The following is a 12,500-nucleotide window of genomic DNA, read 5'->3' as shown; positions in this document are numbered from 1 at the left end:
TGTGGTAAAACTTTATGGTAGACAAGCTGATGGTGCCCCATTTTTCCACCTTATGGGTATATATGTATGTCTGAAATTCTGTCCAAATGAAATAGACTTCCTTCTAATGTTATTTTATACTGTCTCCCCAGGATATTGTGTGAAAGAGTTTGTTATTAATTTTATCAATTTCTTTTTTATTGTCCCTCTGAGCCCTTATTAAGAGGAATTTTTGAAAGAGATTTTACATGTTCCAGTTTGTTGCTGCTGTTCACCCTGGACCAGCGTGAGCCTCTTGAAGTTGGTCCTGTTGTCTTTTTGACGTTCAGTAATTACCTTTAAAGCAGCTTAACCACTAGATGTCACTGTAATTCAAGTAATAAAAGATTGTCTTAGTGCTTAGCAATGCTTGAAAAAAGAAAAAGAAAGCAATCTCATTCACAGTAGCATTGGAAGTAATAAAGTACTTAGGAATAAATTTAACCAAGGAGGTGAAGGATCAGTACACTGAAGACTATAAGACATTGATGAAGGAAATTGAAGAAGACACAGATAAATGGGAAGATATCCCACATTCATGGATCAGAATTAATATTGTTAAATAGGTGTCATTTCCATATCACTAAATCACTAAATGATTTTATTCTTTTTTTTTTTTTTTTTTACTGTAAACCCATTCTTTTCTAATGCTAGCCAACCTTTTTGTAAAGAATTTAGTCTGACTTTTGCTCCACTTTGTTTTTTAACTCACTCAAGGTTCAACCTGGAGAGGGAAACAGAGCTGCTTTCAATGACATGAGAGCCTTATCCGGAGGAGAACGTTCTTTTTCCACAGTTTGCTTCATTCTTTCTCTCTGGTCCATTGCTGAGTCTCCTTTCAGATGCCTGGATGAGTTTGATGTCTACATGGTAGTGTTAAATTTTGAATTCTCAAATTTTTGTTGTTGGAAATGTGTATTTTGAAAGGAAGCAATTCTTTCTTTAGTTTTACCCACAAGAGAAGGGATCCTGCCCTGACACTTTAGTCCATGAGAGGTGGTAGGGAAGAACTGAGAATTCTAGTGCTCTCCCTGCTACCCTGGAGACCCCGTCCTGGGCTTCCGCCTCTTCCCTAGCCTGTCTCCACCTTCCATTTTCACAGCTGTAAGCATTTCCTTACCCTTGCTTGGATCAGAAGAGCAGCAAATACCACACAAGGGGCAGGAACATTTGACTTGGAAGTTACAAACCTAGGATTGAGACCTAACCTCTGCCACTACTTCCATAGAGAACTTTGGGCCTCAGTTTCTTCATGCATAAAATAACCTCATTAACCTTTCCTGCCTCGTAGGGTTATGGTGAGACGATCGAGTCTTACATGTAAACGCACTTACAGTGGTGGAGACAGAGTGAGCCTTCACCAGCCAGCCGTTAACCGTGCTGTGTACTTCTTAATACCTTACACCTTCTTAAACCCACTGTAATCTGGGTTTGGACTATAATACTCTAGTAAAACTTGTTTAGCAAAGATCATCAATGAACTTTTAGTATTATTTTAATTCTTTGAAGTATTTGGTACCAGAGGCCTATCCTCCATCTCCTATAATGTGTTGTCTTGCCAGTTTCTGCTCTCCTCTTTTCTGGTTCTAGTGTGTTCCAAGCTGCCTCCCCTCATGCCGTTGCCCTTAAAAGTGTGAGGTCCTCTTTGTTTTTTATACTGTTGTTAATTTTCCTGGATATCATACGCTACATACACCTACGCACTAAACACACACACTACATACACACATACACACACGGAGTCCCCAACACTACCACCTACATCTGGATACCAACAAGTCTGAGTGTCTCCTCCTGACGCCTCTCTTGTACCCCAGACGCACATGCCCAACCACTGTTAGACATCATCAGGCATAGCCATGCCTCAGACTCAGCAAGTGTTCCACTCAGAGCCTCTTCCTTTTCCTGAATCCGCTACTTTGATTGCTGGCAAATTGCTGTTACCTACCATGTGACCTCGCACTGCCAGACCTTTGATGTATCTGTGATCCTTCCTTCCTTTTTACTTGCCCATCACGTCTGACCTTCCGAGTCTCTGTTCCTTCCTGTTAGCTTGTCTCTTGTCTCCTCACCCCTGCCTGTTGTAACCGCCTCCTGTACAGACTCCCAGACTTAGGCTTCCTTATTCCTTAGTCCCTCCCTCACTGTTTTGCCAGGTTTATATTTCTAAAATGAATCTGATCATGGGCACTTACTTGTTTAGAACTCTGAGGTGGTGAATTATCTTATCTGGGATGAATGTTTAATTCTTTGGGTAACTGAGACCCTTCGTGATGTGGCATCTCCCCACTTCTGTGGCTACCCCTTATAGGCTACTTGTGATTTTCCAAGCACTGTGCCTCTGCCTGTTGTGCCCTTCTTTGTGTATGTCAGAATCCTACTCATCTTTCCAGACCTGGTTCGATGTGACCTTTATAGAGCCTTTGTGACCACCAGGCAGGATTTAGGAGCCTCTCAGAGCTCCCTTGGCACCACGCTACACCAACTCATACTATTATTTTTATATTTTATAATATAAAATATGTAATTTTATATTTATACATTTTACTATTACATATTTTATACATTTTCATTCTGAAGTTACCAACTATGTCTCGATATTTTTACCTACCTGATGCCTAGCCCGTAATAAGTACTACAGAGTGCTCGTTCATGCAGTTTATCCCTGTGAGTCCTGTATAATCCTGTGTCATTTTTCCCCTTGATACCATTGCTGCAATTGGTTAGAAATTCTCTGAGAATTGGCTTCAGAGCTAATTCACAAATCACAGGAGAGGATTGTTCTTACCAGGCACTCATTTTGTTTGAAATGCCATTTTGCAGTCTTATCACCCATCTTATTTGTCAGATTTAATTCTGAATAACTTCTTTCTCTTTCAGAAACTTAGAGGTTCTTAATCAGAATGGCATTTTGCCCCATTGGAATTATTCAGAAAAATGTGCCCAAATTCTGAAAACCAATCAGAAACAAATATATTTTGGTGGTTTGGCAGCTTTGTTATGAAATGATAGACCTCTCCAGGGCAGTGTTTTGAAAGGACAGCATCTGTGTGTGCAAGCTCTCGTTATTTTTGTTAACTTTAAGGTAGATTGCTTTACAGATATGCCAGAGGGAAGAATTTATATAATACAAGCCATTGAGTAATATAACCAGGATGTTGGTCTGCCTCCAAAGCAGTGTTTTTAGCCACCATGCTGTACCACCACATGAGGTTTCAAGTAGACCTTTAACAATGTATGCCTATAAACGCATTTGGTTATGTTTTCCACTTTTTAGTTTTCAAGGTACTTGGATTTTTTTTCTTTCTCTGTTATTTGAACTCAGAAAATGTAAGCCCACAGTTTAATTTCGTTTCAAAACCTGTTATAATGAAGCATTGTTTTTCTATATACTGATATGCTATTTAACTTCTTTTAAAGATTGAATCGAGGAACTGGTTTATAAATTTAAATTGGTTCAGGGCTCCTGGGTGGCTCAGTCAGTAAAGCGTCTGCCTTCGGCTCAGGTCATGATCCTGGAGTCCTGGGATTGAGCCCTGAGTCAGGCTCCCTGCTCAGCGGGGAGTCTGTTTCTCCCTGTCCCTCTGCCTGCCTCTCCCCCTGCTCTCTCTCTCTCTCTCCCTCTGTCAAATAAATAAATGAAATCTTAAAAAAAAAAAAAAGAATATAAATAAATAAATAAATTGGTTCGCACTGTACACATTGTAGCGTGATAGGGTAGGGGCAGAGGTTTTAAAACACCTTGATCACTGAGGGAAATTTTGAGAGAATTAATACTTTATAGCTGTCACTTTTGATATTGTTCTCCTGAGGGATTAATTATTATTACTGTCCAAATTAGATTCATTCTCTAACATTTAGTTGTGTCTTTGGAATATTTGCAGATTAATTGCTAAGTATATTTGAGGGAGGGAGCTATACTTACAAATATTCTGACTGTAGAAATTACCTGGAAGATACAGATTTTCAGTTATTTTCCTCTAATAGTTTTGGGTATTATCTTTCCCTGTGTGAGTAGTTAGGCATCACAGATAAGGTAGTAGGTGAACCCTGGATAAAAATGCGGGGTTTTGTAACAGCCAGCAGAATGCTGCTTTTGCAGGAATATGACTGATGCAATAGTGATCCTCACTTTGTTCTTCAGGACATGGTTAACCGGAGGATTGCAATGGACATGATACTCAAGATGGCGGATTCCCAGCGTTTCAGGCAGTTTATCTTGCTTACCCCTCAAAGCATGAGGTAACTTTTAAAAATTCTGTGAATATATACATCAAATATATAAAAGGGGGAAATAAATCTCTTATAATCTTAATTTTTTAAATGCAAATACATAAATCACCAATAAAAAGAAAAATCAGTTCCAATGTCAGGAGATCTAAGATGATTTTTCCTTTTAAGATATTTAAAATTTTGTTTGTGTTATCTCCCTTCCATAACAGAAGCAAGTTGATGTGAATTTGATTATTGACTTGTTACTATTTGTGTTTTGACTCTGTTTCTTCGTGGTTATCATGACCAACTAGTAAAGTAATTTTGGTAATTCTGTTTAGACTAAAGACACAATTCATGATTTCCCTGGTCTTGGCTCTTCTCCTGGTGACTTACTGCTTCTAATCTTTCTAAATAAAGAGCTCTGTTCTGCAGTCAGTCAGCAGGTTTTGAGTACTTACAAGGTGTCAGGCATTGTGTCATTTAGTGTTGATATTCTGCCTCTAAAGTGGTCACTTGATCCTCTGGGGATTGAAGTTTGTGATTGGGAATATTCAGGTAACTGCTTCTTGGCTAGACAAGAATAAGAATTAGAAATAGTTGGTATATAAATCTCATTTTCTTTTTCTTCTAAACTGAAAGCCTACCGCATTTAGCAGGATGTTAATTTTTAAAAATGAAAACAAATGATTTCTTTATTGCAAATTATATTTCTCCTAGAACTCCAGATAGTCAGCATATCCCACATTAGCAGATGCAGTAGATTGGTGTTTTCATGAGGGAGTACTAGAATTTTTTTTAATGTGAAAAAATTTTCCTAGTAATCTGAGTAATTAATTTTGCTTTCTCTAGTTCACTTCCATCAAGTAAACTGATTAGAATCCTTCGAATGTCTGACCCTGAAAGAGGACAAACTACGTTGCCTTTCCGACCTGTGGGTCAAGAGGAAGAAGAAGACCGAAGTTGATCTGTAACTTCCTGTGGCCTACGCTGTGTCCTCATGTTGAAGGATTTGTAAAGGGAAACAGATTCAGGAGTATGTAATGAAATAAAATGAAACTGAAGATAATCTAAAATAAAAGAAAATTCCTTTATATTTCTGGCCCCAATAAAATATGTAAATAAGTCTAGAAAGCCTACTACAACCAGCAATTTAAGATTTCTGTTACTTTACTTTGAAGAAATTAATTTCATAGTATTGGTTTTAAATCTTTTTTTAAGTTCATTTTTTTTAACCATCTACTTTTATAGATTGTTTTTCAGAAGTAAAATTTTGTATATATGTACATGTACATATCTGTTTAGTTTGGGTTCATTTCTATGGTATTTTGTAAGAATTAAAATAAAAGTTTGAGCACCTGATTATATTTAGTTTTGTTTTCCAGAGTATCACATTCTCATCGCAGGGGTTGGGGTGCACAGGTGGTCTGTGGACGGGGACCAGTTTGCAGTGGAGTTATTGTCTCTTTTGCTTAATTATGAGAGACCTGCACAGGACTATAAAACATTGCTCAGAATTCCTGCACAGGTCATTTTTTATCATTAAAGATACAACTATAGATTTAGGCTGTACTTTTAATTATTATATTTCATTCAAATTTGGGATGCTCTCTATATGGCACTTTGAAGGAGCACCAGAGCACTACCAGCTCTGACCCAGTGCCTTTCTCAGTCCTTTAACTGTCGTCCAGCCAACTAAGCGTCTAACCCGTGTCAAAACAGGATTGTGACACGGCACCACACCCTGACCTGCAGTGGCGTGCTTGTCTGCTTTCAAACCCCTCTGTTCATGCGCCAGCACTGTTGGCTCAGCTTGGGCTCAGCTGAGAGGACCCAGGCTGGGGAGAAGGGCTGGGAAAACTGGGGCTCCCCCTGGAGCAGGAAAGCAGCGCAGAGCCAGAGGCCAGCCTGTTGATGGTGAGCTGACATCTGTGCCATTAAAGACACGTCCTGATTTTAGAGTTGTTTAAGAGTGTGCTTCATAGAATGATAAAATATAGCATGTTGTAAGAAGTGGTAGTTATTGACTTTTTTTTTTTTTTTTGAAGAAGGCATGAATAAGACTCCTGCCTATATTCTCTTTGATACTAGGGTAAGTGCTAAGTTTTTAAGACAAACATGGATACCCAAGAAGCATTCCCTGTATTGCTAGCAATAAATATTTATGTAATTGAAAAGGAAGTATTTTAAGAAAAAAAGCATTATTTTAAAAGCAGCAACACTTCTATTGATACTGAGAAAAACTGGATTTTGTTTTTTATTTTAGTAGAGGGGAGGGAGTCTGATTAACCTTAAAGTGAGATCAGTTGGCAAATGAGAAGTTCAAAATCTGTGCTCTTCTAAGAATTTACAGAAAGAGGAAATGTATGCCAAAAGGTAATAAACATCCCCCCGTAGCCGTGCAAAGTCTGACCTTTTAAAGGTATGTTTATGACTAGTTTGTAACAAAACTATTTTTTAACAAGTGCTTTTTCAAATAAAAAATATACCAAATGCGTAAACTTATATTAGCTAAATAATTTTAGTGTCTGAATCTTTGTGATAGTTTTTGAATGTTAATGGTTCTGAATACAGAATGGGAAATATAATCCTCAGGTATCCGAACATCTTTTGTTAAGAGTCGAAGATTATTCATTGCTTTAGCCTCACAAAGTTTTGGTTTCAATTATCATAAATGAAAATATCTTCAATTAATGTTCTAATTAATAGTAACATTAATTAGAATAAAAGAAAAGAAACATGTAACTTCTAAAAATAAAACTTTAAATGTTTGTATTGAGTGACTTCACTACATCATACAGAGTGTTCCCCGGCCCCTGGTTTATCATCAGGACTGACCTGAGTAATGAGATCCCAGGAAACAAGGGGCACGTGCTCCCTTGGACTCTTCAATCCTATCCTCTCAAATCCGTGGGCTGGACATGATTAAGATCATTCTCAAAATGACAAAGGTGATGAGTTGTAGTAAACCAAGATATAAATAATAAAGTTACTCAAGCTGATAATCAAGATTCAGGCACTGCCTTCTTCTTTCTTAAGTATTTTCACTTCTCCGACCCATCCTCAAGGGCTGCTTCCCTCCCAACCCTTCACCTTGACATATCTTTAAGATGTCCAGAGACCAAAATGCTTCGGTTCTGAGTAAATAACTGTTGTCTGGAACACGAGCTGGATCAGAAGTGTTGCCAGCCGTGATGGAGACCAAGTGATCCAGATTCCTGTGAATTAGTCCAGGTTATCATGTCCCGAGTCAGTGACATTCTGGTTAGATTTAGGACTTTTTTATACATCAACATGGATGCCTATACTTTGACCAACTCAGATTTTCCAGAGAATTGGTTTGAAACTTAGAGTTCTAAAAGTTCAAACCGTAACTGATATCTTATGACTTGAACTAAGTGACTGTGGACTGGAAGATACATCAAAATATCATTTAATAGGAATAGCTTTTGTTCTTTAAAGAGTGGTAAAGTAATGTGGATATAAATTAGCTATTTCTTTGCGTCAGCAAATGAAATTTTCTTAATTATTTATAATATCGATACCTAACCTCTTGAATTTTGGTTGGGGCATCTGGATAGATTCCATAGAAACTAATGTGGCCTGAGAATACTCACTCATCAGCAAGCTTAAGAGGACTGTTGCTGCCTGATTTTCTCAAGTATAAGAAAATAGAGATTCATTCAAAAATGATGAAGTTCCTGCCATGTGCGTGCTTGCAACAATTTAAAGCACAGGGAATACTACTGTGAGTAATACCAAATCTGCCCTTGGGGAGCTAAAATTCTAGTTCAGGGGAACATCCACTGTATATGATTCCAGAGAACAGTAATTGCTATGTGTAATAAATTTAGCAGGGTCAGGAGTTAAGTGGAGGGGGTGGTGTCTCAGAAGCAGTGTTGAAGGAAGACTTTGCAGAAGGTAATATCTAAGCAGAGCTGAAATGAGTGAGAGAACGAGCTATGGGAAGACCTGGAGCAAGGGTTCCAAGCAGACAACATGAGTGCAAAGGCCATAGGTGAGAACAGACGTCATGTCCAGGAATCGTGAGGCCCATGTTGGCAGAGCTTAGTGAACAAAGGGGACGCGGTGCAGAGGTAGGCAGAAGGAAGCATGATTATTCGACATCTAAGTTTTCCAACCTGGTCTAGTCAACATATTCAGATAATCTCTCTGGCTGCTGTGCGAATAGGTTAGGATTAGAGTGTGGTGAATGAAAGCAAGCTTTGGCTGTGGTCCAGGTAAGAGGTCATGGTGACTTGGGCCAAAGTAAGGAGGTAGAGGGGGTAGAGTGTTCAAGTGGGAAATGAGGCAGTGGGATTTGCTGGTCATACTCTGGAGTTGTGAGGGAGGAATCAAGGATAATTGGCCTGGCGCCTGAAAACTGTAAGAATGAACGTGCCATTTACAGAGAAAATGCAGAGGTGGAGGCAAGCGTACTGGTACTTGATGAGTAACGTCACACTGGTGAGTGTAAGAATGGAAAACAATAAAGTGACTTGAAGAGTCTGGAAATTATATTTCACCTGCAAGATGCTGGGGAAAATCCGAATTGTGTGCCCAAAATGTTGGAGAAACGTAGTTGCTTACAAGAAAGGACCCCAGGGAACCTTATGTTACTTTATTTAGAGCTCTAATTGACTACCAGTTTCTTGCTATTCCCCTACACATCCTTTGCCTTTAGGCTCTCTGAAGACGTCTGTTTAAGATGTGTTTTACTTCTTGACATGAGTTCCAACCATGTGGAGGAAATAAGCATCTGGCCTCTTTAAGAAAGAAGTTCATATTATTCATCCAGAAACTGATCCTGAATGAGTGAATTACAGGAAATATGAAGTCTTCAAACAATAGGATTCCCTTGTAAAAAGCAAGACTTGGAATCTAATTCCCTTGTATATCGATGGGTCTGTGACTGTCTTGTCATCAGTAAAATGCTATGGAAGTGATATTTCCTGACTTGTGAGGTCAGGTCAGAAAAATCTGTGATACCTCCAACATCTTTGCAGGACTACTTGTGCCGGAGCCTGAACCACCATGAAAGTCGTGAATGCTGGGGCGCCTGGGTGGCTCAGTCAGTTGGGGTGTCCCAGGGTCTGGGATTACGAGCCCCGTGTCGGGCTCTCTGCTCAATGGGGAGCCTGCTTCTCCCTCTCCCTCTGCCTGCCGCTCCCCGTTTGTGCTCACTCTCTCTCTCTCTCTCTAATAAAGAAATAAATCTTAAAAAAAAAAAAAAATGCATGCTGAGGCCACCATCCTGTGAAGAAGCACAAACTGGCCCAGTGGGAGGAGCCCTGAGACCACAGGAAGAGAGATGCCCCCCAGACCCCAGCTGCTCCAGACCCCGGGTCAGATCCAGCTACCATAACGCTGCAACTACAGGAGGGACCCCGAGCCAGAATCAGCCACACAAACCTCTCACCAGCTCCTGACCCACAGAAACCGTGGAAATAACAAAAGGATTGTTTCTATTTTTAGCCACTAAGTTTTGGGGAGGAGTTAGCATGGAGCCCTAGGAACTGAACCACTCCCATTATGACCCACCCCTAGAAACTTTTCTGATGTGGTATTTCCTTTAGTTTTACATGACTTTGGTGTTCTTATTGTGAGAATGAATTTTTCATTTATATATATTATACCATGCATAAGATTTTGTTTCTATTTTCCCCATCTGGCATTTAAAAGATTTGGGTCCGGGGCACCTGGGTGGCTCAGTCGTTAAGCGTCTGCCTTCGGCTCAGGTCATGATCCTGGGGTCCTGGGATCGAGTCCCGCATCGGGCTCCCTGCTCCGCGGGAAGCCTGCTTTTCCCTCTCCCACTCCCCCTGCTTGTGTTCCCTCTCTCGCTGTCTCTCTCTGTCAAATAAATAAATAAAATCTTTAAAAATAATAATAATAAAATAAATAAAAGAGTCATGTCTGGGGCGCCTGGGTGGCTCAGTTGGTTAAGCGACTGCCTTCGGCTCAGGTCATGATCCCAGGGTCCTGGGATCGAGGCCCTCATGGGGCTCCCTGCTCAGTGGGAAGCCTGCTTCTCCCTCTCCCTCTGGCCCTCCCCACTCTCATGCACTCTCTCCCTCTCCCTCTCTCTCTCAAATAAATAAATAAAATCTTTAAAAAAAAAAGTTGTGTCCACATCGCTGTGTGTCCATCAGTCTCATGCCTCCAGCCAATGTGTAGTATGCGTAAGATGCACTGACCACATTTTACTTACCTGTTCCTCTCGTCATGAACCACGAGATTGCCTGCGGCTCCCACAAACGCTGTCACAGACATCTTGGGACACGTCCCCTCATGGCTCCCTGTGAGAGCTTCTTGGGGCAGGCAGTATACCCGGAAGTGGGAGTGCCGCCTCCGAGGGCACATGCACACTTACTCTAGCCAAGGGCCACTGGACTGCTCTCCAGCATACCCACAGCACCAGTCCCACACTACCAGTGCCGTGCTCACTTGTTGACCCAATCTTTACATTTTATTTATGGAAAGAACTAGTCAGGAGCGCCTGGGTGGCTCAGTCGGTTAAGCATCCAACTCTTGGTTTCAGCTCAGATTGGGATCTCCTGGGTTGTGGGAAATAGCCCTGCTCAGGCTCCATGCTCAGCGGGGAGTCTGCTTGAAGATTCTCTCCCCCTCTGCCCCTCCCCCCACCTGTGGGCATTCTCTCTCTCTCTCTGAAATAAATAAAATCAATCTTTAAAAAAAAAAAAAAAGAACTAGTCAGTCTGCTGGAGGGGTTTCCCCCCCCCATAATTGCCCTGAATATCCTTGTGGCTCACTTCCTTCATTCAGGTCTTACTTCAAATGTCATCTAATCAGACTGCTACACCCCATTACTTGTGCTACCATCCCCATCCTTCTTAACTTGTGGTTCTTTTCTTCATTGTTCTTACAGCTGATTATCTGTGTGTGTGTGTGGTGTTTGGTTATTGTCTGTCTCCCCCCCAAAAAGGATGGTATTGGGTGCACAACAGGTGACCAGTGAAGATCCGCTATGAATGCAGTGTCAGAGTCTGATTTAACTGAGTACCATTCTAAGGAGCCTCCCTAGTTCCTCACCCCACCCCCACCCCGGTCCCCCTCACTTAGGGGCAGAGAATATCGGGAGGCCTTGAAGCTCTCCCATCTCTCCCTGCCCCCACATTGGACTCACCAAGCACAGGGATGAAGGACATTCTAGTACCACTTGGGACGGTTCTATCAGTGATTCAGGTACCGTCGGTGTCCTGAGTGTTTGTGGTAAGGTGTGCTTGCTCACAGCTTCTTGTTGCATGGATGCATGGAATCATTAGGCCCTGGTCTCTGGTCTTAGTTAATGATCCTAAGACAGACAAAGGGAGAGTATTTAGGAAACAAAAAAAAAGGCACTCAATAAAAAGTGAATAATATAGCACTGTCTTGTCTGATACTATAATTATTCACTACATGTGGCAAATTAAATTTAAATTAATTATCATTTATTATTTTTGGGGGGTGGGGGGAGGGCAGAGGGGGAGGGAGAGAGAGCATCTTAAGCAGACTCCCTGGTAAGTGCAGAGCCCAACGCGGGGCTCGTTCTCATGACCCTGAGATCATGACCTGAGCCGAAATCTAGAGTCGGACGCTTAATTGACTGAGCCACCCAGGAACCCTAAATTTAAATTAGTTAAAATGAAAAATTTGGTTCCTCAGTCACACTAGCCATATTGAAGTGCTCAATAGTTACATGTAGCTAGTGCAGACATGTACCTTTCCATAGTCATAGAAAGTTCTGTTGCACAGTGCTGTAGGAGAAAACAACTTCTCTAGATACGTTCTGAAAATACCAACCTGTCTTGAGAGCTCTTGAGGGAATTCTGCCTGCCTTCCTCAGGCTTCAAAGGGTCAGAATTTTGTCCCATCATTAAAAATAACAACTAGCAGGATGCCTGGGTGGCTCAGTCAGTTAGGCGTCCAACTCTTTGATTTCGGCTCAGGTCATGATCTCAGGGTTATGAGATTGGGCCCCACATTGGGCTCTGCATTCAGCATGGAGTCTGCTTAAGATTCTCTCTCTCTCTCCCTCTGCCCCTCCCCCACTCTCTCTCTAAAAAAAAAAAAAGAAAGAAAAAAAATAATAACTAGTATACTTTTGACCTGGAAAGACAGAAGTGTTCTTTCCTACAGGCTGCTTTTGGAGGACACGTCTTGGCTGGTTGCCTGTGTCCTCCACAGCAGGTGAAGAAGGTCATGTGTTGCTAGCACCCAGTCACATTGAGAGGAAACTTAATTTTATACAATGAGCATTTTTGGAGAAC

General features: G+C 41.1%; 1 protein-coding gene across 3 annotated transcripts in view; it reads left to right on the top strand.

The window, feature by feature from the left end:
- The window catches only part of SMC6 (structural maintenance of chromosomes 6), a 119,839-nt gene extending 114,247 nt beyond the window's left edge, over positions 1-5,592 (top strand). For 2 of the 3 annotated variants that reach the window (XM_073897014.1, XM_025867774.2), the window contains exons 25-27: positions 736-888; positions 4,163-4,260; positions 5,083-5,592. In XM_073897014.1, the coding sequence (XP_073753115.1) occupies positions 736-888; positions 4,163-4,260; positions 5,083-5,197 (366 nt within the window). In that variant the 3' untranslated portion in view covers positions 5,198-5,592. The remainder of the gene's footprint in view (positions 1-735; positions 889-4,162; positions 4,261-5,082) is intronic. The other variant, XM_073897015.1, reaches the window with a different exon arrangement.
- Positions 5,593-12,500: the final 6,908 nt, after the last annotated feature.

The sequence above is a fragment of the Callorhinus ursinus genome, unplaced genomic scaffold (genome assembly GCF_003265705.2).
Source record: "Callorhinus ursinus isolate GAN/ISIS: 27379988/994484 unplaced genomic scaffold, GSC_fseal_2.0 scaffold10, whole genome shotgun sequence".
Taxonomy (NCBI): domain Eukaryota; kingdom Metazoa; phylum Chordata; class Mammalia; order Carnivora; family Otariidae; genus Callorhinus; species Callorhinus ursinus.
The sequence above is the reverse complement of the archived record's forward strand: the minus strand, read 5'-3'. Positions and strand labels throughout refer to the sequence as shown.